Source organism: Pan troglodytes, chromosome 19 (assembly GCF_028858775.2).
Source record: "Pan troglodytes isolate AG18354 chromosome 19, NHGRI_mPanTro3-v2.0_pri, whole genome shotgun sequence".
Lineage (NCBI taxonomy): Eukaryota > Metazoa > Chordata > Mammalia > Primates > Hominidae > Pan > Pan troglodytes.
This window is the reverse complement of record NC_072417.2, coordinates 38,834,296-38,857,067: the sequence shown is the minus strand read 5'-3', so window position 1 is coordinate 38,857,067 and position 22,772 is coordinate 38,834,296. Positions and strand designations below refer to the sequence as shown.

General features: G+C 55.0%; 2 protein-coding genes across 7 annotated transcripts; both read left to right on the top strand.

The window, feature by feature from the left end:
- The first annotated feature begins 689 nt into the window (after window positions 1-689).
- On the top strand, window positions 690-16,132 carry NEK8 (NIMA related kinase 8). Of its 5 annotated transcripts, none has more exons than XM_016932161.4 (15): window positions 690-850; window positions 6,611-6,816; window positions 7,396-7,628; window positions 7,864-7,995; window positions 9,929-10,137; window positions 10,298-10,359; window positions 10,442-10,623; window positions 10,718-10,868; window positions 11,294-11,370; window positions 11,707-11,824; window positions 13,083-13,233; window positions 13,442-13,605; window positions 13,698-13,856; window positions 14,033-14,191; window positions 14,579-16,132. In XM_016932161.4, the coding sequence occupies exons 1-15, from the start codon at window positions 732-734 to the stop codon at window positions 14,605-14,607; spliced, it is 2,151 nt and encodes a 716-aa protein (XP_016787650.1). In that variant the 5' UTR covers window positions 690-731; the 3' UTR covers window positions 14,608-16,132. The 5 variants fall into 5 exon arrangements, with proteins under 5 accessions (XP_016787650.1, XP_063654906.1, XP_063654908.1 ...); XM_063798836.1 differs by having other exon boundaries at window positions 698-850; window positions 15,974-16,132; XM_063798838.1 differs by lacking the exon at window positions 690-850 and adding an exon at window positions 1,135-1,454 and having other exon boundaries at window positions 9,929-10,202; window positions 10,279-10,359.
- A 502-nt stretch (window positions 16,133-16,634) lies between these two features.
- Window positions 16,635-22,772, top strand: TRAF4 (TNF receptor associated factor 4). Of its 2 annotated transcripts, none has more exons than XM_016930514.4 (7): window positions 16,635-16,933; window positions 19,902-19,953; window positions 20,511-20,636; window positions 20,706-20,867; window positions 20,953-21,114; window positions 21,202-21,357; window positions 21,637-22,772. In XM_016930514.4, exons 1-7 carry the CDS (start codon window positions 16,791-16,793, stop codon window positions 22,267-22,269), a joined length of 1,434 nt encoding a protein of 477 aa, XP_016786003.1. In that variant the 5' UTR covers window positions 16,635-16,790; the 3' UTR covers window positions 22,270-22,772.

The following is a 22,772-nucleotide window of genomic DNA, read 5'->3' as shown; positions in this document are numbered from 1 at the left end:
GGCTCACAGAGCTGCTCTGTCCGCCGGCCGACACCGGCCAGAGCCAGCGCCCTTCCAGCAGTCATTCCACGTGGGTGGGTTTGGATACCCTTGCGAGAGCCAGGACAGGGGCAGAAGATAAAACGCCCCTTTCCTCACACCCCTTGCCCACTCTGATACAGGGACGCTAACCTTCAGGTTAGTGACCATCCTCCTCCTGAATACTGAGGTTTTCTTTTTTTTTTTTTTTTTGAGATGGAGGCTCACTCTATCGCCCAGGCTGGAGTGCAATGGCACGATCTCGGCTCACTGCAACCTCCGCCTCCCAGATTCAAGCGATTCTCCTGCCTCAGCCTCCCGAGTAGCTGGGATTACAAGCGCGCGCCACCATGCCCAACTAATTTTTGTATTTTTAGTAGAGACGAGGTTTTACCATGTTGGCCAGGTTGGTCTCAAACTCCTGACCTCAGGTGATCCGCCCGCCTCGGCCTCCCCAAAGTGCTGGAATTACAGGCGTGAGCCACCGCGCCTGGCCGAATACTGAGTTTTTCTAGAGCTCCCGCAGAGCAGGAGCCCGGGAGAACCTGGAATTAACCTCACTTCCGGTAAAGAGCCTAGCTGGTCACACTAACCAGCCCCCTGCCTCTAGGCTTTTGCCTTGAGCTCATTTCGGCGAAACCGCGGTCTTTCCTTCTCCCCTTGATGCTTTCAGGTACTGACCCACTACCGCCCCCATCTTCCCCCATGGGAAGATGAGCACTGAGGGCAGATTACCCTCCTGCAGCGCGTGTGTGAAAGGGGAGTTGAGAGTGCTGACGAGCGCGGCGCTCACTAGTCGGGACGGCCCGAGACCGTGTCATGTCCTCTTCAGGTGAATCAACTTGCACGACTTGGTATTTCCCCCGTCCCTCCCCAGGCAAACACGAAACCAACCCTGCTGCCTTCTCCCAGGAGCGCTGGTCTCGGTCGTTTTGGGTGTATTTATCGTTTGCGTGCCAAGGAGAACCCGCTTTCTCCTGAAATAGCGTCACTCGTGGGCAAGAAGGGGGTCAATCCTCTCTTCCCACCCCTTCCCGGCCTGTGGGGTTTAACTCTCGGGAACGCGACATCCTTTTAGTCTAGCAAGCTTTACAAGGGCTGGGTATATGTGTGGGAGGGGCGGGTACCGTGCCCGCCATTGCGGGCGCGCCCTATTTTCTTGCCCTATTCTTGGACACTGCGTGGGGCAGGGTCGTGAGGGGAAAAGTGACGGCGTGTCGCAGCGGGAGGTGTGTGGTGCAGGCCCACAAATACGGACGCGTGGCGGAACCCACACCTAGGGCGCTGGCTCCGCCCCGCAAGCCGCTCGCCGTGAAGGGGCGGGGCCCAGAGTGGGTGGGTCCGCGCACGCGCCGCGTGGGGGACGGAAGTGAAACTCTAAGAAATGAGATGGAGAAGTACGAGCGGATCCGAGTGGTGGGGAGAGGTGCCTTCGGGTGAGCCAGGGCTCTGGGGGAGGAAACTGCTAGGGGATAGGGAAAATAAGCCCCAATTCCGCCCGCGAAGTCGCCGCCCGCCTAATCCCGCCCCAAGGCGTGAGCGCCACTCTGGGAAGCCCCGCCCAAGCTTCCGGTCCCAGTCCTGCGGGGAGACTCCGCCTCTACGGAGGCCACGCCCCTGACAGGCCCATTGCTCCGCCCACTGAGTTATGTTAGCTTCTTTATTCATTCGTTCAACAAATACTGAGTGCCAGCTATGTATGTCAGGCTTTGGCCGCTGGGTATATAGTTAGAACCGGAACGGGCGTGGTCTTTTCCCTCTTGGAACTTACTGACTGTGGGAAAGTTATACAATAAACAAAACATTATGAAGTAAGAAGTTATAGCAGTTATGAAGTGTTATTAGCAGGTTGTGAGGATAGAGTACATTACCAGTGAGAATACTTATATGAGATGGTCAAGGAAGAATTCTCTGAGAAGGGAGATTGCTTGCTTGCTTGATTGATTTTTAAGACAGAGTCTCCCTCTGTCACCCCGGCTGGAGTTCAGTGGCACGATCTTGGCACACTGCAACCACCACCTCCTGGGTTCAAGCAATCGTTGTGCCTCAGCCTCCCGAGTAGCTAGGATTACAGGCGTGCGCCACCACGCCCGGCTAAATTTTTTGGATTTTTTTTTTTTTTTTTTTTTGAGGCAGTCTCACTCTGTCGCAGTGGCGCGATCTCGAGTGCAGTGGCACTATCTCAGCTCACTGCAACCTCTGCCTCCCTGGTTCAAGCGCTTCTCCTGCCTCAGCCTCCCGAGTAGCTGGGACTACAGGCACGCGCCACCATGCCCAGCTAATATTTTTTGTGTTTTTAGTACAGATGGGGTTTCGCCATGTTGGCCAGGCTGGTCTCAAATTCCTGACCTCAGGTGATCCGCCCGCGCCGGCCTCCCTAAGTGCTGGAATTACAGGCGTGAGCCACCGCGACAGGCCAGAAGTGAGATTTAAGGCCAAGACTTGAGGAATGAGGACCAGTAGTCTGCAGGTGAAGGGAGAACTTTTCAGGCAAAGGAAATAGCGTATGTGAAATGTCTCACATGGGAAAACAGAGCATTCAAGAAACCGAGAAAGACTAGTAATAGTTGGAATGTAGTGGGCAAGGTAGAGAATGGTATAAAATGTAATTGTCGAGGGCGGGGACTAGATTATGGCCTGATAACCTGAGATAAAAGGTTCATTTGCCACAAACGGTTTTGTTTTGTTTTTGTTTTTGTTTTTGAGACGGAGTCTTGCACTGTCGCTCAGGCTGGAGTGTAGTGGCAATCTCAGTTCACTGCAATCTCCGCCTCCCGGGTTCACGCAATTCTCCTGCCTCAGCATCCTGAGTAGCTGGGACTACAGGCACACGCCACAACAACCGGCTAATTTTTTTTTTTTTTTTTTTTTTTTTTTTTTTTGAGACAGAGTCTCCTCTGTTGCCCAGGCTGGAGTGCAATGGCACCATCTTGGCTTACTGCAAGCCCCGCCTCCCGGGTTCAAGCAATTCTCCTGCCTCAGCCTTACAGGCGTGTGCCACCATGCCTGGCTAATTTTTTGTATTTTTAGTAGAGACAGGGTTTCACCATGTTGGCCAGCCTGGTCTCGAACTCCTGACCTCAGGCGATCCACCTGCTTCTGCCTCCCAAAGTGTTGGGATTACAGGCGTGAGCCACCACTCCCGGCCACCAGGAAGGGTTTTAAAGAGGAAGAGTGATCCTGAGACTTGGCAGAGTTTTTTGAAAAGGGGCAGGGTGCAGTGGCTCACACCTATAATCCTAGCACTTTGGGAGGCCGAGATGGGCAATTGCTTGAGCTTAGGAGTTAGAGACCAGCCTGGGCAACACAATGAGTCCCCCTGTCTACAAAAAAATAAAAAAATTAGCCAGATATGGTGGCATTGGCATGTGCCTGTAGTCCCAACTACTCAGGAGGCTGAGGTGGGAGGATCACTTGAGCATGGGAGGTGGAGGCTGTAGTAAGCTGAGATGAGACCCCTGCACTTCAACTTGGTTGACAGAGTGAGAACCTATCTAAAAAAAGTAATAATACAAGAAAAAAAGAAAGAGAAAGGAAAGAAAGAAGGGGCCGGGCGCGGTGGCTCAGGCCTGTAATCCCAGCACTTTGGGAGGCTGAGGTGGTTGGATCACCTGAGGTCAAGAGTTCGAGACCAGCCTGGCCAACACAGTGAAACCCCATCTCTACTAAAAATACAAAATTTAGCTGGGTGTTGTGACGGCTACTTGGGAGGCTGAGTCAGGAGAATCGCTTGAACCTGGAAGGCAGAGGTTGCAGTGAGCTGAGACTGTGCCATTGCACTACAGCCTAGGCAACAAGAGTGAAACTCTGTCTCAAAAAAAAATAAAAACAAAAAGGCCGGGCGTGGGGGTCATGCCTGTAATCCCAGCACTTTGGGAGGCCGAGGCGGGCAGGTCACGAGGTCAAGAGATCGAGACCATCCCGGCCAACATGGTAAAACCCCGTCTCTACTAAAAATACAAAAATTAGCTGGGCGTGGTGGCACGCGCCTGTAGTCCCAGCTACTCGGGAGGCTGAGGGAGGAGAATTGCTTGAACCTGGGAGGCGGAGGATGTAGTGAGCCGAGATCACGCCACTCCACTCCCGCCTGGCAACAGAGTGAGACTCCTTCTCAAAAATAAAAAAAATAGAAAAATAAAAAATCTTATCAGACCATTCCTCTATATTTTGTCTTTCTTTCTTTCTTTCTTTCTTTTTTTTTTTTTCTGAGACAGAGTCTCGCTCTGTCACCCAGGCTAGAGTGCAGTGGCACGATCTCGGCTCATTGCAAGCTCCGCCTCCCAGGTTCACGCCATTCTTCTGCCTCAGCCTCCCTAGCAGCTGGAACTACAGGCGCCCGCCACCACTCCCGGCTAATTTTTTTGTATTTTTTAGTAGAGACGGGGTTTCACCATGTTAGCCAGTATGGTCTCGATCTGCTGACCTCGTGATCCGCCTGCCTCAGTCTCCCAAAGGCCTGGGATTACAGGCGTGAGCCACCGCGCCTGGCCCAAGTTTTTTTTTTTTTTTTTTTTTTTTTTTTTTTTTTTTTTGAGACGGAGTCTTGCTCTATCTTCTAGGCTGGACTGCAGTGGCGCAATCTAGGCTCACTGCAAGCTCTGCCTCACGGGTTCACGCCATTCTACTGCCTCAGCCTCCCGAGTAGCTGGGACTACAGGCGCCTGCCATCACACCCGGCTAATTTTTTGTATTTTTAGTAGAGATGGGGTTTCATCGTGTTAGCCAGGATAGTAAGATTTTTAAATTGCATTCTGGGGCTGGGCATGGTGGCTCATGCCCATAATCCCAGCACTTTGGGAGGCCGAGATGGGAGCATATCTTGAGGCCACGAGTTCAAGACCAACCTGGCCAACATAGTGAGACCCATATCTATAAAAAAAAGAAAAATAAATAAAAAATAAATGTCATTCTGGTTCATGTAGAATTTAGATTTGAGGGTGACAGGAGTGAAAGGGACCATTTTGGAGAGTTATACAGTATTTTAGGCGAGAAATTATGATGACTATAGGGCAAGGGCTGTAGAGAGGGCACAGAGAATTGGATGGATTTACAGTATTGCAGAGGTAGAAATGGGATTTGCTTGTGTGAAATGGAGGAAAGATTCTAGGGCGATTAGGGCGATTTTCTTTTTTCTTTTCTTTCTTTCTTTCTTTTTTTTTTTTTTTTTTTTTTTTGAGGTGGAGTCTCACTCTGTCGCCCAGGCTGGAGTGCAGTGGCGCCATCTCGGCTCACAGCAAGCTCCACCTCCCAGGTTCAGGCCATTCTGCTGCCTCAGCCTCCCGAGTAGCTGGGATTACAGGCGCCTACCATCACGCCCAGCTAATTTTTGTATTTTGGGTGGAGATGGGGTTTCACCATTTTGGCCAGGTTGTTCTCAAACTCCTGACCTCAAATGATCCACCCGCCTCGGCCTCCCAAAGTGTTAGTATTACAAGTGTGAGCCATTACGCCCGGCCTAGGGTGATTTTCAAGTGTCTGTTTTTTTGTTGTTTTGTTTTGAGACCATCTCACTTGGTCACCCAGGCTGGAGTGCAGTGGCGCAATCATGGCTAACTGTATGTTCAATGTCCTAGGCTCAGGTGATCCTCCCACCTCATCCTCCAGAGCAGCTGGGACCACAGAGGCTTGCCACCATGCTCAGCTAATTTTTTTTTTTTTTTTTTTTTTTTTTGCGAGAGTGGGTTTCACCATTTTGCTCAGGCTGGTCTTGAACGCCTGGACTCAAGTGATCTACCTGCCTTGGCCTCCCAAAGTGCTGAGATTACAGGCCTTAGCCACTTGGCCCTGCCTCAGGTTTCTGATTTTAGCAGTTTCTGATTTTAATAACTGGAGGATGATGGTAGCATTTACTGAGATGGAAGAGACTGAGCAAGGAAAGGTTTGGAGGCAGGAATCAAGAGTTTTATTTTGAATTTGTTAAAATTTAGGATGACTGTGAGCCATTCAAGTGGATATCTGAGTCTAGGGTTCAGAAGAGAAGTCTGATCTGGAGGTAAAAATTTGAGACTTAGATCAGCTTATAGTCCACTCATTCAACAAATACTTATTGACTGCCTATTGTGTGCTAAATATTGGGCTATGCACTGGGGTTATTGTGGTGAACAAGAATGTTGTAGTCCCTGCTTTTATGGAGACTGACCACAGAATTAAAATAAAATAATATGAATGGCTTCTATTCATTGAGCGTTTTCTTTGTGCTGGTCACTGCACTCAGTGTCTTACATGCATTTTCTCATTCCATCCTCTCAACAACCCTGGGAGGCCCATTTCATTTTCCAGACAATGATGTCACATAATGTATCAAACCAGATAACTAGTAAGAGGAGGCACCCAGATTTGAACCCAGGCAGTCTGTGGGAACTTAGAGATCAAGACTAACTTTACCTCACAGTGCCTGTGGTGAAACTGAAGTCCCACACAGCTTGTAATCAGTTCTCCCTGTTCCCAAGCTCAGTGTTCTGTGCGCTTGGTTAGATGACCTCTTAGTCTAGAACCCTCTTCCAAGAGACATCAGTCACTAGGCTGCACCGCCCTGCCTGATATGTGGCTGGAGGCTTAGCTGGTAACCTGTCCCTGTCCTCCGTATCCCTAGGATTGTGCACCTGTGCCTGCGAAAGGCTGACCAGAAGCTGGTGATCATCAAGCAGATTCCAGTGGAACAGATGACCAAGGAAGAGCGGCAGGCAGCCCAGAATGAGTGCCAGGTCCTCAAGCTGCTCAACCACCCCAATGTCATTGAGTACTACGAGAACTTCCTGGAAGACAAAGCCCTTATGATCGCCATGGAATATGCACCAGGTGGGCCAGCCTCCTTACAGTGGCCTGGCTGGAGGGCCTCTTACCTCTGGGACAGGCAGACACAGATCTCCTGGCTTCCCTCCTTGGAATGGGCATGGCCAAGGGTTAGAGTTCTGGTCCCAATTATCTGACCCCGGCTAGCCCCTTGTCCTCTCTGGTCCCAGTGCCCTGTTCCATACATAAAAGGAGAGGGGTTGTTGGCTGGGCACCGTGCTCATGCCTGTAATCTCAGCACTTTGGGAGGCCAACGCCGAGGCGGGCGGATCATGAGGTCAGGAGATCGAGACCATCCTGTTTAACACGGGGAAACCCCGTCTCTACTAAAAATACAAAAAAAAAAAAAAATTAGCCGGGTGTGGTGGCAGGCACCTGTAGTCCCAGCTACTAAGGAGGCTGAGGCAGGAGAATGGCTTGAACCCGGGAGGGGGCGCTTGCAGCAGTGAGCTGAGATCGTGCCACTGCACTCCAGCCTGGGCAACAGAGCGAGACTCCATCTCAAAAAAAAAAAACAACAACAACGGAGAGGGGTTGTCGTAGGTGTGAGAAAGCCTGGATCTTGATTAGTCCCTTGGGCCACAGGCGGCACTCTGGCTGAGTTCATCCAAAAGCGCTGTAATTCCCTGCTGGAGGAGGAGACCATCCTGCACTTCTTCGTGCAGATCCTGCTTGCACTGCATCATGTGCACACCCACCTCATCCTGCACCGAGACCTCAAGACCCAGAACATCCTGCTTGACAAACACCGCATGGTCGTCAAGATCGGTGATTTCGGCATCTCCAAGATCCTTAGCAGCAAGAGCAAGGCCTACACGGTGCCTGGGCATGGAAGGGACCTCCAGGGTGCTAGAAGTCTTGAGGGCCAGGACCTAACCCTGCCTCCTCCCCTCCCCCTAAAAAACCCTTGGCCCTTTGGCCCCTGTTTGGGTGGTTCTGCAGGAGGAAGCCCCTTGGCTTGCTTTGAGAAGAAGCTGTCCCCAAATGGGCTTATGCATAGAGCCCCTGGTCTTCCCTCCCTGCAGGGCTGTGATCCCAGCTTCTATCCTGCAGGTGGTGGGTACCCCATGCTATATCTCCCCTGAGCTGTGTGAGGGCAAGCCCTACAACCAGAAGAGTGACATCTGGGCCCTGGGCTGTGTCCTCTACGAGCTGGCCAGCCTCAAGAGGGCTTTCGAGGCTGCGGTGAGTGTATGCACCCTCCAGGGGACAACTGAGAAATCTACTGCCTCGCCCAGCAGCCCTTGGCTCAAGCCACCTCAGGTTTCTCCTCTAGCTGAGTCATGTCTCTCCCTTATCAGATTACCCCAGGGGAGGGCTATGGGTGTCCCTCAGACTATGGATTTCTGAGAGTAGGTCTTGCCTCCCATTAGACGGAGGGCTCCTGAGGGCAGGGCTGTGGCTTTCCCAGAAGACCCTCCCAAGAGCAAGACTTGAGTTTTCCCAGCATGCTGGGGTTTCTGAGGATATAGCTGCAGCTCCCCTATCAGACTAGGGATCACTGAAAGCCAGGTTGGACTCCCCTGTCAGTCTGGGAGTCTCCTCATCAGACTGAAGTCTCCTGAGGGCAAAGCTGTTATTGTTTATTTATTTATTTTTTTATTATACTTTAAGTTTTAGGGCACATGTGCACAACGTGCAGGTTTGATACGTATGTATACATGTGCGATGTTGGTGTGCTGCACCCATTAACTCATCATTTAACATTAGGTATATCTCCTAATGCTATCCCTTCCCCCTCCCCCCACCCCACAACAGGCCCCGGTGTGTGATGTTCCCCTTCCTGTGTCCATGTGTTCTCATTGTTCAATTCCCACCTATGAGTGAGAACATGCGGTGTTTGGTTTTTTGTCCTTGCGATAGTTTGCTGAGAATGATGGTTTCCAGCTCCATCCATGTCCTACAAAGGACATGAACTCATCATTTTTTACGGCTGCATAGTATTCCATGGTGTGTATGTGCCACGTTTTCTTAATCCATCTATCATTGTTGGACATTTAGGTTGGTTCCAAGTCTTTGCTATTGTGAATAGTGCCACAATAAACATACGTGTGCATGTGTCTTTATAGCAGCATGATTTATAGTCATTTGGGTATACACCCAGTAATGGGATGGCTGGGTCAAATGGTATTTCTAGTTCTAGATCCCTGAGGAATCGCCACACTGACTTCCACAATGGTTGAACTAGTTTACAGTCCCACCAACAGTGTAAAAGTGTTCCTATTTCTCCACATCCTCTCCAGCACTTGTTGTTTCCTGACTTTTTAAAGATCGCCATTCTAACTGGTGTGAGATGGTATCTCATTGTGGTTTTGATTTGCATTTCTTGATGGCCAGTGATGATGAGCATTTTTTCATGTGTCTTTTGGCTGCATAAATGTCTTCTTTTGAGAAGTGTCTGTTCATATCCTTCGCCCACTTGTTGATGGGGTTGTTTTTTTCTTATAAATTTGTTTGAGTTCTTTGTAGATTCTGGATATTAGCCCTTTGTCAGATGAGTAGATTGCAAAAATCTTCTCCCATTCTGTAGGTTGCCTGTTCACTCTGATGGTAGTTTCTTTTGCTGTGCAGAAGCTCTTTAGTTTAATTAGATCCCATTTGTCAATTTTGGCTTTTGTTGCCATTGCTTTTGGTGTTTTAGACATGAAGTCCTTGCCCATGCCTATGTCCTGAATGGTATTGCCTAGGTATTCTTCTAGGGGTTTGATGGTTTTAGGTCTAACATGTAAGTCTTTAGTCCATCTTGAATTAATTTTTGTGTAAGGTGTAAGGAAGGGATCCAGTTTCAGCTTTCTACATATGGCTAGCCAGTTTTCCCAGCACCATTTATTAAATAGGGAATCCTTTCCCCATTTCTTGTTTTTCTCAGGTTTGTCAAAGATCAGATAGTTGTAGATGTGTGGCATTATTTCTGAGGGCCCTGTTCTGTTCCATTGGTCTATATCTCTGTTTTGGTACCAGTACCATGCTGTTTTGGTTACTGTAGCCTTGTAGTATAGTTTGAAGTCAGGTAGCATGATGCCTCCAGGCAAAGCTGTCATTATCCCAGGAGACCAGGGGCTGGAGCTGGGGGGTGCTGCCCTCACTTCCCCAAATTCTCAACCTGGTGCCTTCACAGAACTTGCCAGCACTGGTGCTGAAGATCATGAGTGGCACCTTTGCACCTATCTCTGACCGGTACAGCCCTGAGCTTCGCCAGCTGGTCCTGAGTCTACTCAGCCTGGAGCCTGCCCAGCGGCCACCACTCAGCCACATCATGGCACAGCCCCTCTGCATCCGTGCCCTCCTCAACCTCCACACCGACGTGGGCAGTGTCCGCATGCGGAGGCCTGTGCAGGGACAGCGAGCGGTCCTGGGCGGCAGGGTGTGGGCACCCAGTGGGAGCACAGGAGGTCTGAGGCAGAGGGAAACCTGGGGCAAGTCCTCCCTTCCTGCATGTAGGAATGTCAGGAGGGTCTTTGTCCTTAGGCCCCCATCTGTCCTGCAGGGCAGAGAAGTCCGTGGCCCCCAGCAGCACAGGGAGCAGGACCACCAGTGTCCGCTGCAGAGGTAAGTGGGAAGAGGCCGCCAGTCCCCATGGATGCCACACCATTCCCATCAGTTTAATAGTCCCCATGCACTGTACCTGCAGGTATCCCCCGGGGACCTGTGAGGCCAGCCATCCCACCACCACTGTCGTCAGTGTATGCCTGGGGTGGTGGGCTGGGCACCCCCCTGCGGCTGCCAATGCTCAACACAGAGGTGGTCCAGGTGGCAGCTGGGCGCACGCAGAAAGCCGGCGTCACGCGCTCTGGGCGTCTCATCCTGTGGGAGGTGAGCAGGCCAGGGGGTGGCCTGGATGGGTGGAGGTGGAGGTCCACAGCAGGGTTGGGGTGCTCAGGCGCTGCCCATCCCCCTGCCCCTGCAGGCCCCACCCCTAGGTGCAGGCGGAGGCAGTCTCCTCCCTGGGGCAGTGGAGCAGCCACAGCCCCAGTTCATCTCGCGTTTCCTGGAGGGCCAGTCGGGCGTGACCATCAAGCACGTGGCCTGTGGGGACTTCTTCACTGCCTGCCTGACTGGTGAGTTGTTGGGCCTACCTTGTGGGACCTGCTCTAAGGCCCCACAGAGCACCTTCTCTCTTCTCTTGCAAAACATGCACTTAATGAATGCTTCTGTCTACTAGTTATCGAGTTATTGCTTCTGTCTAGTAACTATTGAGGAGATTTCCTTATACAACCTCCTTTAACCTACGGACAGGCCTGGCAAGGCAGTTATTATATTATCCTCATTTGACAAGTGGGGACGCTAAGGCTCAGAGAGGGTGTCACTTGTCCAAAGTCACATATGTTTGAAGGGACTCATATCCTTTTCTCTCTTCCTATCCCATCCTTCCAGCCCTGGTCCCCAACTTTATTTTGCTGCTGCAACCCACTGGAGGACCGGGCTATCTGGAAAGACTGTTTAACTTCTTTCCCTTCTCCTTCCTCACTGCCCTTCTCCCCAGACAGAGGCATCATCATGACATTCGGCAGCGGCAGCAATGGGTGCCTAGGCCATGGCAGCCTCACTGACATCAGCCAGGTGGGTGTCACATATATCTTGGGAAGGGGAAGTCGGGGGATGGTGGGGAGCCCACATCTGTGAGTTGACACCAGATTGGGGGCAGGGGAGTTCCCAGCAACCACAGGTTCCTCTAGCTTCCCAGCTGCACCTGCTCTGGGCCACCTACATTGGGGGAAGTACAGAAAAACCAGGCTTCCCCAATGGTTGCCCACCTGGCAGTGTGTATGGCTGGATTTAAAGACACAGCCACCTCCTGAGAATGTGTAGCCTCCAGCTTTGTCCCTACAGGGGGTGTTGAAGCCAGATGGCTCCAGACCCTTTGCCCAGTTTCTCCTTGCTTCCTCTCCTCTCTAGCCCACCATTGTGGAGGCTTTGCTGGGCTATGAAATGGTGCAGGTGGCCTGTGGGGCCTCTCACGTGCTGGCCCTGTCCACTGAGCGAGAACTATTTGCCTGGGGCCGTGGAGACAGCGGTAAGCTCCAGCCTTTAGGCCCCATCTCACAGCATCCTCAGCCATGACTTGCTCCCCTTCATACCCACCTTCCACCTCACAGCACATTCTCTCTTCCCTCTTTTCTCTCAAATTCTCTTCATTCATTCAACAAACCTTTATTTTACACCGACTATGTGCACACCCTGTGCTGGGTGCTGAGATGAGATGGAGATATGGCTTCCTTCAGGTGTTTATGAGGTAATGAAGGAAATTTCATTCATCCACCTAGTTTTTTATTTTATTTTGAGATGGAGTCTCGCTCTGTTACCCAGGCTAGAGTGCAGTGGCGTGATCTCAGCTCACTGCAACCTCCACCACCGGGTTCAAGTGAATCTCCTGCCTCAGCCTCCCAAGTAGCTGGCATTATAGGCACCCGCCACCGCGCCCAGCAAATTTTTGTATTTTTAGTAGAGACAGGGTTTCACCATCTTGGCCAGGCTGGTCTCGAACTCCTGACCTCGTGATCCACATGCCTCAGCCTCCCAAAGTGCTGGGATTACAGGCGTGAGCCACCACGCCTGGCCCATCCACTAATTTTTATTGAGGTCCTCTTTGGGTCAGGCATCAGGCTGGCCACTGAAACTAGAGATGACACTGATGGGTTCCTGTCTTCCTGGAAGACTCAGTCTAGTGGGAGAAAGATGACATTGCCAGCGTGCCAGAGAACAGATAGCATCAGGGCTACACCCCAGTGCAGAGGCGTGGAATTCAGTGAACAGTAATGTCAACTGGAGGAGAGAGATGTCATCTGAACAGGGCTTTAAAGGAGGAGGATTTTGAGCCGGCGTGGTGGCTCACGCCTGTAATCCTAGCACTTTGGGAGGCCGAGGCAGGTGGATCACAAGGTCAGGAGTTCGAGACCAGCCTGGCCAACATGGTAAAACCCCGTCTCTACTAAAAATAAAAAAATTAGCTGGGCATGGTGGTGCATGCCTGTAATCCCAGCTACTCAGGAGGCTGAGGCAGGAGAATCACTTGAACCCAGGAGGCAGAGGTTGCAGTGAGTGAAGATCATACCCTTGTACTCCAGCCTTGGCGACAGAGTGAGACTCAGTCTCGAAAAATAAAAATAAAAAATAAAGAAGGAGGATTTTAACCAGCAGAGGGGCCTAGGAAAGGCATTTGGGACTGAGAGAACAGAGAACTCATGCTGTTCCCTCCCCTCAGTGGGCCCTCCTCATTCTGGCATCACCCCCACTAAAGCTCAAATTAACTCCTTCTGGGTTTCTTCTTGTAGGCAGACTGGGGCTAGGCACCAGGGAGTCCCACAGCTGCCCCCAGCAGGTGCCCATGCCCCCAGGACAGGAAGCTCAGCGAGTTGTATGTGGCATCGATTCCTCCATGATCCTCACTGTGCCTGGCCAAGCCCTAGCCTGTGGGAGCAACAGGTGAATAGATCATCAGGATGACTAACCTGCCCCTGGCTCTCCTTGGCTGCAAGTGCTCCGTCCATCATTGCCTACCTTTCACCAAAGACCAGAATTGAGGGGGTTGAGGGTGCTATTGGTTCAACCCAGGGTGGGATCTGTCTCCTGGTGCACCAGCTCCTGCCCAAACTGTCTGTCAGTTGGATTTGGCTTCTGGCTCTGCCCTCAGGTTCAACAAGCTGGGCCTGGACCACCTCTCCCTGGGGGAGGAGCCTGTCCCCCACCAGCAAGTGGAGGAGGCCCTGAGCTTCACACTACTAGGCTCTGCACCCCTGGACCAGGAGCCTCTGCTGAGTATAGACCTGGGCACTGCTCACTCAGCTGCTGTGACTGGTGAGCAGGACTTGGGCTCTGGAGGTCAGAGGGGGACTCACGGTCTCCTTGGTACCCTGTCGAAGCACCCCTTTCCTTCCTCTCCCCCATAGCCTCGGGTGATTGCTACACTTTTGGCAGCAATCAGCACGGACAGTTGGGCACCAATACTCGCCGAGGCAGTCGGGCACCCTGTAAGGTCCAAGGCCTTGAGGGCATCAAGATGGCAATGGTAGCCTGTGGGGATGCCTTCACTGTAGCTATTGGGGCAGGTGAGGACTGAGCATGGTGGGGGCAGACAGTGCCATGAGCAGTGGGGGGTGGGGGTTGCTATTCAGGGCCACTGGACTCTGGAGCCTCCCAGGGGCCATCCTGGCAATGTGGGAGGGGAGATCCTGCTCGGGCTGTGCCCACTTCCCACTTCCCTCCTGGGGATTCTTCCTGGCAGAGGGCGAAGTGTACTCTTGGGGCAAAGGGGCGCGAGGTCGATTGGGAAGGAGGGATGAGGATGCCGGACTCCCTCGGCCAGTGCAGTTGGATGAGACACACCCTTACACGGTGACTTCCGTGTCCTGTTGCCATGGAAACACCCTCCTGGCTGTTCGATGTGAGTTGTAACTTTTCCCACTTCACCACACAGCCCAGCTGGCCCCTGTCCACACTCCCATCCCCAGTGTTCACAGATGCCCACATCACCAAAAGCATCTTTAGCCCCCAGATAAAAAAAGCAGAAGCTGCGGTTGAAAAGCTTCAAGCTTCCTGCCTGGGGTGGCCAAGGCTGGTGCTTCTTGGGCCTCATGGAAGGGCTGCCTCCACTGCTCCCCAGGGCTCACATGCATTCTTTCTCCTACTGCTGAGTCCCGTTGATGCTGAAACTCTCTTTCTGGCCTAACAGGGTCCAGAATCCAGGGCCCAGTGGGAGTGGGGGGTGGGTGATGATTTCTGGAGGCACTGCCCTCAGAAGCTGCAAGGGTTTCTCTTCGGTACCCTCCAGCGGTCACAGATGAGCCGGTCCCCCCCTGAGGCACCCGGATTCACCTCTGGACCACCCTGATATTGCTTCTCCTCTGAATGCTCTGAAAAGTGCAGGTGCCCAAGGCATGACTTGCAGCTGTCTCCTGGATTGTGTCATCATGGGGTATCAGGGCTGGCAAAACCCCTGCTCTGCTTTTGGCCTTGGATATGGAAACCTCAACCACTTTGTTCTCCTACCACCTCTTTGCCCTTCCTACCCCTTCCTCCCTTCAGTCAGTGTCCCCAGGGTCCAGCCTGGCTAGAGTTAGAAGGCAGACCTAGCCTTTGGAAGCAGGGTGGCCTCCAGAGCCTTGCCATAAAAAGGCTGAAGGCAGCCGGGCGCGGTGGCTCACGCCTGTAATCCCAGCACTTTGGGAGGCTGAGGCGAGCGGATCACGAGGTCAGGAGATCGAGACCATCCTGGCTAACGTGGTGAAACCCCATCTCTACTAAAAATACAAAAAAAATAGCTGGGCGTGGTGGCACGCGCCTGTAGTCCCAGCTGCTCAGGAGGCTGAGGCAGGAGAATGGCGTAAACCCGGGAGGCGGAGCTTGCAGTGAGCCGAGATCGCTCCACTGCACTCCAGCCTGGGCGACAGAACCAGACTCCGTCTCAAAAAAAAAAAAAAAAAAAAAAAAAAAAAAAGGCTGAAGGCACCTGTAGCTCCACACAGACCCTATTCTTTCCCCTAGCCCAGTTAGAAAATAAGTCTGGGCCGGCGGCGGTGGCTCACACCTGCATAGGCAGTGCTTTGGCCAGGAGGATCCCTTGATCCCTTGTGGCCAGGAGTTGGGAAACCAGCCTGGGGACTATAGCGAGACCGCTGTCTCCACCAAAAAAAAAGAAGAAGAAGAAGAAGAAAATAAGGCTGGGTGCGGTGGCTCACGCCTGTAATTCCAGCACTTTGGGAGGCCAAGGCGGGCGGATCACTTGAGGTCAGTAGACTGAGGCCAGGCTGGCCAACAAGGTGGAACCCCGTCTCTACTAAAAATACAAAAATTAACCAGGCATGGTGACGGGCGCCTGTAATCCCAGCTACTCTGGAGGCTAAGGCAGGAGAATACCTTGAACCCGGGAGGTGAAGTTTGCAGTGAGCCGAGATCGCACCACTGCACTCCAGCCTGGATGACAGAGCAAGTCTCCCTCTCAAAAAAAAAAAAAAAAAAAAAAAAAAAAAGTCTTTGGTGCTTACCGGGACTCTATCTCCATGCTTTGGAGCAGGGCAAGCCAGGGCCTACCTGGACTAGCCATTAGGCCTGCCTAGCTTCTGCATAGCCCGGGGCTGGGCGGTCCCCGGGAGTGCTGCCACCTCCCCTACACTTTCATCCTGAGGCAGGATTTGCTAGACGTCGGCTTGCCTCTCTTCCCCAGCAGGAGGGCAGGAGTCACTAAGTGCTGCAGAAAAGATCCGCGCTGGAGATTGCCCGTGCCCCCATGCCTTTCCCCAGAAACAGTTGAGAGAATGGGTAGCTGGTGGGACCAGACCGGTTTCCCAGAGGACAGGAAGTAAAGCCAATAAAAATATCAGCTGCCTGCCTGGAGTGTGGTGTCTTCAAGGGTGGGGGTGGCGACCAGGCACCCCAGGACTGGGCTGGGCCCGACCTCGGTGGCAGGGCTGCGGCCAAGGGAGGAATGTGGGCGCAGCCGGAGGCTGGGGACGAGGTTCCTCTGGCCCAGCGCCCAGTCCAGCCTCCCCGCCCCAGCTGGGCTCCCCGGAGCTGGTTGCCAGGCTTCGGCTGCCTAGCACCTGGAAGCTGGGGCCACGGTTCCTGGGCTGCTCACGGCCCCGGAGGCCGAGCTGTTGCCTCTGGAGAAGAAAACCTTTGTGGCGCGGCCCGTCCCCTTTTCCGACCCGCACTTCCCCGGGGCCCGCGGGCTCTGGGGAGAAGCGAAGCCACGATCTCTGTCCCCCAGGGGAAAGAAAAGCCCATGATCCCGTGGGTGGGCGAGACTGGCGGTCACCAGACCCAAAAACCATGCACTCGGGGGTGGGCGGGGCCGCGAGGGCGCGCATTAGGACCGCGCGGCCGCGGCCCCGCCCTCTCTTCCGGCGGGCGGGCTTCACAGCCGAGCCCTGGCCGCGACCGCCAGTCGGCGCCGCCCGGAGCCGGGAGCGCCGCTCCAGCGAGGCGCGGGCTGTGGGGCCGTTGCGTGCCTGGCCCCGCTCGCCCGTGCCGGCCGCTCGCCCGCCATGCCTGGCTTCGACTACAAGTTCCTGGAGAAGCCCAAGCGACGGCTGCTGTGCCCACTGTGCGGGAAGCCCATGCGCGAGCCTGTGCAGGTTTCCACCTGCGGCCACCGTTTCTGCGATACCTGCCTGCAGGAGTTCCTCAGGTGCTGGCCGGGGAGCAGGGGACAGCGGGGGCGGGGCGGGGGGCGCCGCCTGGGGATGGTCTTGGGCCCGGGGCAAGGCGGGCCTTTGTCTGCGCTGCGACCCTGTGACCTCAGGGGCGCCCCGTGACGTCACGGGGAGGGATGACGTCAAGCCCCGAGGGAGGCCCCCCCGCAGGAATCCGAGGGGTCCGGGCGGGTCCCAACTGCCCGGCCCGGGGCGGAAGACCTCGGCGCCTTCTCGTGGGGTCAGGAGGGGAAGAGGCCCTTCCCCGTCACCTGAGAGCCGGCGCGGCCTCAGCCTTGAACTTTGAATCCTGGGGGAAGAGGACAAAACCCGCTCCCGCGTGGCAGTTTGAGCCTCCGGAGTTTTCCCCCATCTAACCTCTTCTGATTCTTCGAACGTTCAGAGAACGGTAGCTATTGTTCTCCCATTTCACAGATCATGAAACGAGATTCAAAGAAAGGCTGCGACTTGCCCAGGGTCACATAGTTACTTAAAGGCTTAACTAGGATTTAAACCCGGACTGCTTATGATCACACAATGGAGGAAGGACTGAATCCTCCCCCGAAGAAGGACCCCTCTAGGCGGCTCCCCTCTCTCCCGGGGGCTGGAGTAAGGCGGGTGGTCCATAAGTCATGAAGAAGGGGGTCGCACTCGTGTTGTTACTGAACTCCCGCTGCCCTCTCAGGACGCAGGTTAGCCCTTGGCTCTTGGGCATCCATCAAGTTTCTGGGCGCCCTGTGTGTCTTGAATCTCCTGCTCACGCAGGGAACCCCTCAGGCCCGGGTGTGGGAAGCAGGGTGAAGGAGCCCCGACTCTTCGGAGGTCATGCCCCCAGAGCGCAGGGGAAGGCCGAGTCGGCCACTGCCTGGCTGTTTGCTGGGACGAGGGGATCGAGGGGATCGAGGGCCCGGCAGGGATAGTACCTCTGAGACGCCTGCCTCCGGTGCTCCCTCCCTCCGTGCCTCCCTCCCTACCTCCCTCCCTCGCTCGGTCCTCTGTAGCTCCTACTGGCGGAAATCTCAGCAGGCCCTTTGTTTTCTGTTCCCCACAGCCTGGGCCGGCTCCTGCCCTCACATATGCTCCGGCACAAGCTGCAGGACTGCCCCCTCCCCCTCGGCAGTGTACACATTTACTCTCCTACAGACACAGCCCCATTGTCTCCGCCACTGCTCTTCTCCGGCCCTCTGGGTTCCAGATGAGGCCAGCTGAGCCCCCCGACTCCCCCACAGCTGACCCACCCTGACTACCTCGGGAAAGGAGCGGGGGAGGGGGCCGTCAGGCCGGATTCCTTCCACCACCTTCTTGGCCCCCTCTCTGCCCCTCCCCCTCCCGGAAATCCCCTCTTCCTCTCCCACTCCCACACCCCCTCCCCCCATCCTGTCTTCTTCCCTGGGCCTTGGCCTCCACTGCACAGCCTGGAGCAGCCTCTGCCCTGCCTGTCCCCCATCCCCCAGTGCCTGAGCTGTGCTGCTGAGGCTTCTGAAGGGGAGAGAGGTGGTTGGGTGGTCCCTGCTCCTCACCCGCCACGGTACAAGCACAAGTGAGGGTGTCCACAGCCCTGGCTGGGCCCCAAGCTGCAGGCTAAGCTTCTGCCTGAAGCCTAGGGACTTGCCTCCGTCCCCTCCCTTTCTCCAAAACCACTCAGTCAGCACATTCCTGAAGCAGCCAAGTGGACCCCCTCCCCCTGGGCCCACCCCTCTTTCCCCACTCCTGCCTGAGCTGTTAGGTTGGCCCAGGAAGGCTGGTTGCCCTGTGGGCAGACACACCCCTTCAGTGCCTGTGGTTGTATTGTCCTTGGCATTGAAGCATGGCCAGTGGTAGTGGGATCAAGGGGAGGAGGTGGGTGCTAGAAATCCTTGGGGCAGTTGGGGCATGGACTGCCTGGGTCCTGGAGAGTGCCTCTAGAACTGGGCTCCCATGTGGGCTCTGGTTCCGCCTGGATCCCTGCCTGCCTTCCACCTACCTGACTCAGACCTGCCAGGAATGCCCTGCCCCAGGGCCCTGAGTTCTGCTGGGTGAGCCATTGCTCTGCCTGAGCCATGCCAGGCATGTGTGACTGGCCCTGGCTGGGGTCAGCAAGGGCATGTCGACAGAAAGAAGCATGCCAACAGGCTCCTTGGGTGCTGACGGCCAGGTAGGGTTTGGTGCAGGAGAAGGCGGGCAGCTAGCAGGAGGGGACGGTCACCAGGCTTCAGAAGCCCACTGAGCAGTGCCCAGAGTCTTAGCTGTGCTTGCTGGACATTTTTCCTTGCCCCAGCTTCTCTTCCTTTGTGTGGTGTAGTAGAGCCTGTCTGAGCTGTGGAGTCAGACACACATAGCCAGGTGCTGCTTCACCTGTAAGCCTCTTCGTTTCATCTGTAAAATGGGGGCATTCCACCCCTTCTCAGAGGCAGGTGGCAAGGGCCGGGTGGGAATGTAAACAGGTGCCAAGGAGCATGCCTTTCCTCCCGTTTTCTGTGGGAGACACACCCTCAAAGGAGCAGGGCAGGGTAAGGTGGCCGCAAGCTGACCTTTGCCCTGGTTCTTGGCAGAGGACCTTACTGGGGACTGGGCAGCCCTCGCACTTAATCTCAGCCCATCCCTGTTTCCCCTCCCAGTCAGCTTTCAGCCCAGCCAATGAAAACTAACCTAGGGGGAGGGGGTGACTGTGCAGCGTGTTCCTTTCCCAGTCCAGCTGCCATCCTGGGGGAGGGGGTGCCAGCTGCCACCTGTTGGCCAAGTCCTGACTGAGGCAGCTGTCTGTGCCTCCTCTAGGCCCAGACCCCCCTTCCCAGGACAGGGGCTGGGGTGTTCTGGGATCCTGGGGAAGTAGAGCCCCTCAGGCCTCTGCTTGCCCTTTTGTCTCATCTAGGCTGGTTGGGAACCGGTCTGGTGAGGAAGGGAGGCTGCCTCAGTGGAGGGGGTGGGGCCAGGCCTCCCTTTCCCCTAATGAGAAACCTTGACTCTGCCCCTCCCCCATTTCAGTGAAGGAGTCTTCAAGTGCCCTGAGGACCAGCTTCCTCTGGACTATGCCAAGGTGAGTCCACACTGCCAGGAAGAAGCCCAAGCACAGTCTGTTGCCCTTGGAGGCCGGAGCTGCTGGCAGCCAGTGGGCTCAGGGCCAGTGTCAACCAAAAGCCTTGGGATGGTGCGCCTCCACAAAGGTAGCCTGTTCCCTCCCACCAGGCCAGTTTGCAAACGAGGCCCCTGTTTGCCCTGGAGGGCATGCACAATGACCAGCCTGTAGGGGTGCACAGAGCTGCTCTGTGCCCGCAAGAAGTGTTCCCTCCCCTTCCGGTGGCAAGCCAGACCTGTGGCTGAGGGCCAGTATCCCTCCACCAGGGGAAAGGAAGCAGAGCCCCAGGGACAGCCTGGGATTGAGCAGGCTGATTGGCTGCCTCTTCAAAGGAACCGTCCTGTGCAGGCATGTTAGGACCCAGCATCAGATCAGATGCTTCCTGCTGTGCCCTTCATCCCTGGACTCAAGAGGGGCAAAGAGCCCAAGAGAGGCTATTACAGGCTCCAAGGTAGAGCCAGCCCAGTTGGGTCTAGGGGTGGGAACTGGGCACTGCAGTCAGCTCTGACCCTGGCCAGTTCCCCCATCCCCACCCCCAGATCTACCCAGACCCGGAGCTGGAAGTACAAGTATTGGGCCTGCCTATCCGCTGCATCCACAGTGAGGAGGGCTGCCGCTGGAGTGGGCCACTACGTCATCTACAGGTGAGGCTCTGATGTGAGGGCTGGCACCACCTCTCCCTTGGCAGGCACTAATTGCAGCCTTCCCACCAGGGCCACCTGAATACCTGCAGCTTCAATGTCATTCCCTGCCCTAATCGCTGCCCCATGAAGCTGAGCCGCCGTGATCTACCTGCACACTTGCAGCATGACTGCCCCAAGCGGCGCCTCAAGTGCGAGTTTTGTGGCTGTGACTTCAGTGGGGAGGCCTATGAGGTGGGTGGGGTCTGGCTGAATGTGGAGGAGGGGGTACCTGATGGCCTAGGCATCTCTTAACTCAGCACCTCTGACATTTCCACAGAGCCATGAGGGTATGTGCCCCCAGGAGAGTGTCTACTGTGAGAATAAGTGTGGTGCCCGCATGATGCGGCGGCTGCTGGCCCAGCATGCCACCTCTGAGTGCCCCAAGCGCACTCAGCCCTGCACCTACTGCACTAAGGAGTTCGTCTTTGACACCATCCAGGTGAGGCCTTCCCTGAACTGTGGGTTGCAGGGTAGGTGACAGGTAGTCAGGATATTGACTCCTGCCTCTCTGCCTCTGTGGCCCCAGAGCCACCAGTACCAGTGCCCAAGGCTGCCTGTTGCCTGCCCCAACCAATGTGGTGTGGGCACTGTGGCTCGGGAGGACCTGCCAGGCCATCTGAAGGACAGCTGTAACACCGCCCTGGTGCTCTGCCCATTCAAAGACTCCGGCTGCAAGCACAGGGTGAGATGCCCCTTTTCCTGTCAGCCCCCATTTGCCCTTGAAGCCCTAGACAGAGGCTCAGCTTCTGATGCCACTTAGGCCTTGGTGGTCCCTGCTGTGCTGCTCTGAAACCCTCAGTCCTTCCCTCTGCTGCCAGCTCCAGCCTCTTCCTAACACCCTCTGTCTTCCTCACGTAGAGCTGGGTGCCTGCTACCCTGTACCCATTCCTCTCCTCTCCCTGGACCTCCCCCTACTGATAACTCTCCTCCCTTCCCCCATGGCCTGGGGCTTTGCCAACAGTGCCCTAAGCTGGCAATGGCACGGCATGTGGAGGAGAGTGTGAAGCCACATCTGGCCATGATGTGTGCCCTGGTGAGCCGGCAACGGCAGGAGCTGCAGGAGCTTCGGCGAGAGCTGGAGGAGCTATCAGTGGGCAGTGATGGTGTGCTCATCTGGAAGATTGGCAGCTATGGACGGCGGCTACAGGAGGCCAAGGCCAAGCCCAACCTTGAGTGCTTCAGCCCAGCCTTCTACACACATAAGTATGGTTACAAGCTGCAGGTGTCTGCATTCCTCAATGGCAATGGCAGTGGCGAGGGCACACACCTCTCACTGTACATTCGTGTGCTGCCTGGTGCCTTTGACAATCTCCTTGAGTGGCCCTTTGCCCGCCGTGTCACCTTCTCCCTGCTGGATCAGAGCGACCCTGGGCTGGCTAAACCACAGCACGTCACTGAGACCTTCCACCCCGACCCAAACTGGAAGAATTTCCAGAAGCCAGGCACGTGGCGGGGCTCCCTGGATGAGAGTTCTCTGGGCTTTGGTTATCCCAAGTTCATCTCCCACCAGGACATTCGAAAGCGAAACTATGTGCGGGATGATGCAGTCTTCATCCGTGCTGCTGTTGAACTGCCCCGGAAGATCCTCAGCTGAGTGCAGGCGGGGTTCGAGGGGAAAGGACAATGGGGCATGACCTCAGTCAGGCACTGGCTGAACTTGGAGAGGGGGCCGGACCCCCGTCAGCTGCTTCTGCTGCCTAGGTTCTGTTACCCCATTCTCCCTCCCCCAACCACCACCCTCAGGTGCCTCCAATTGGTGCTTCAGCCCTGGCCCCTGTGGGGAACAGGTCTTGGGGTCATGAAGGGCTGGAAACAAGTGACCCCAGGGCCTGTCTCCCTTCTTGGGTAGGGCAGACATGCCTTGGTGCCGGTCACACTCTACCCGGACTGAGGTGCCTGCTCAGGTGCTATGTCCCAAGAGCCATAAGGGGGTGGGAATTGGGGAGGGAGAAAGGGTAGTTCAAAGAGTCTGTCTTGAGATCTGATTTTTTCCCCCTTTACCTAGCTGTGCCCCCTCTGGTTATTTATTTCCTTAGTGCCAGGAGGGCACAGCAGGGGAGCCCTGATTTTTAATAAATCCGGAATTGTATTTATTAA

Coding starts and splice junctions, on each gene's coding strand:
- NEK8 (XM_063798838.1), top strand. CDS start 1,408: ATGGAGAAGTACGAGCGGATCCGAGTGGTGGGGAGAGGTGCCTTCGG. Junction 10,869..11,293: donor CTTCACTGCCTGCCTGACTG/GTGAGTTGTTGG, acceptor CCTTCTCCCCAG/ACAGAGGCATCATCATGACA. Junction 13,857..14,032: donor CACTGTAGCTATTGGGGCAG/GTGAGGACTGAG, acceptor TCTTCCTGGCAG/AGGGCGAAGTGTACTCTTGG.
- TRAF4 (XM_016930514.4), top strand. CDS start 16,791: ATGCCTGGCTTCGACTACAAGTTCCTGGAGAAGCCCAAGCGACGGCTG. Junction 16,934..19,901: donor TGCCTGCAGGAGTTCCTCAG/GTGCTGGCCGGG, acceptor CCCCCATTTCAG/TGAAGGAGTCTTCAAGTGCC. Junction 20,868..20,952: donor TCAGTGGGGAGGCCTATGAG/GTGGGTGGGGTC, acceptor ACATTTCCACAG/AGCCATGAGGGTATGTGCCC.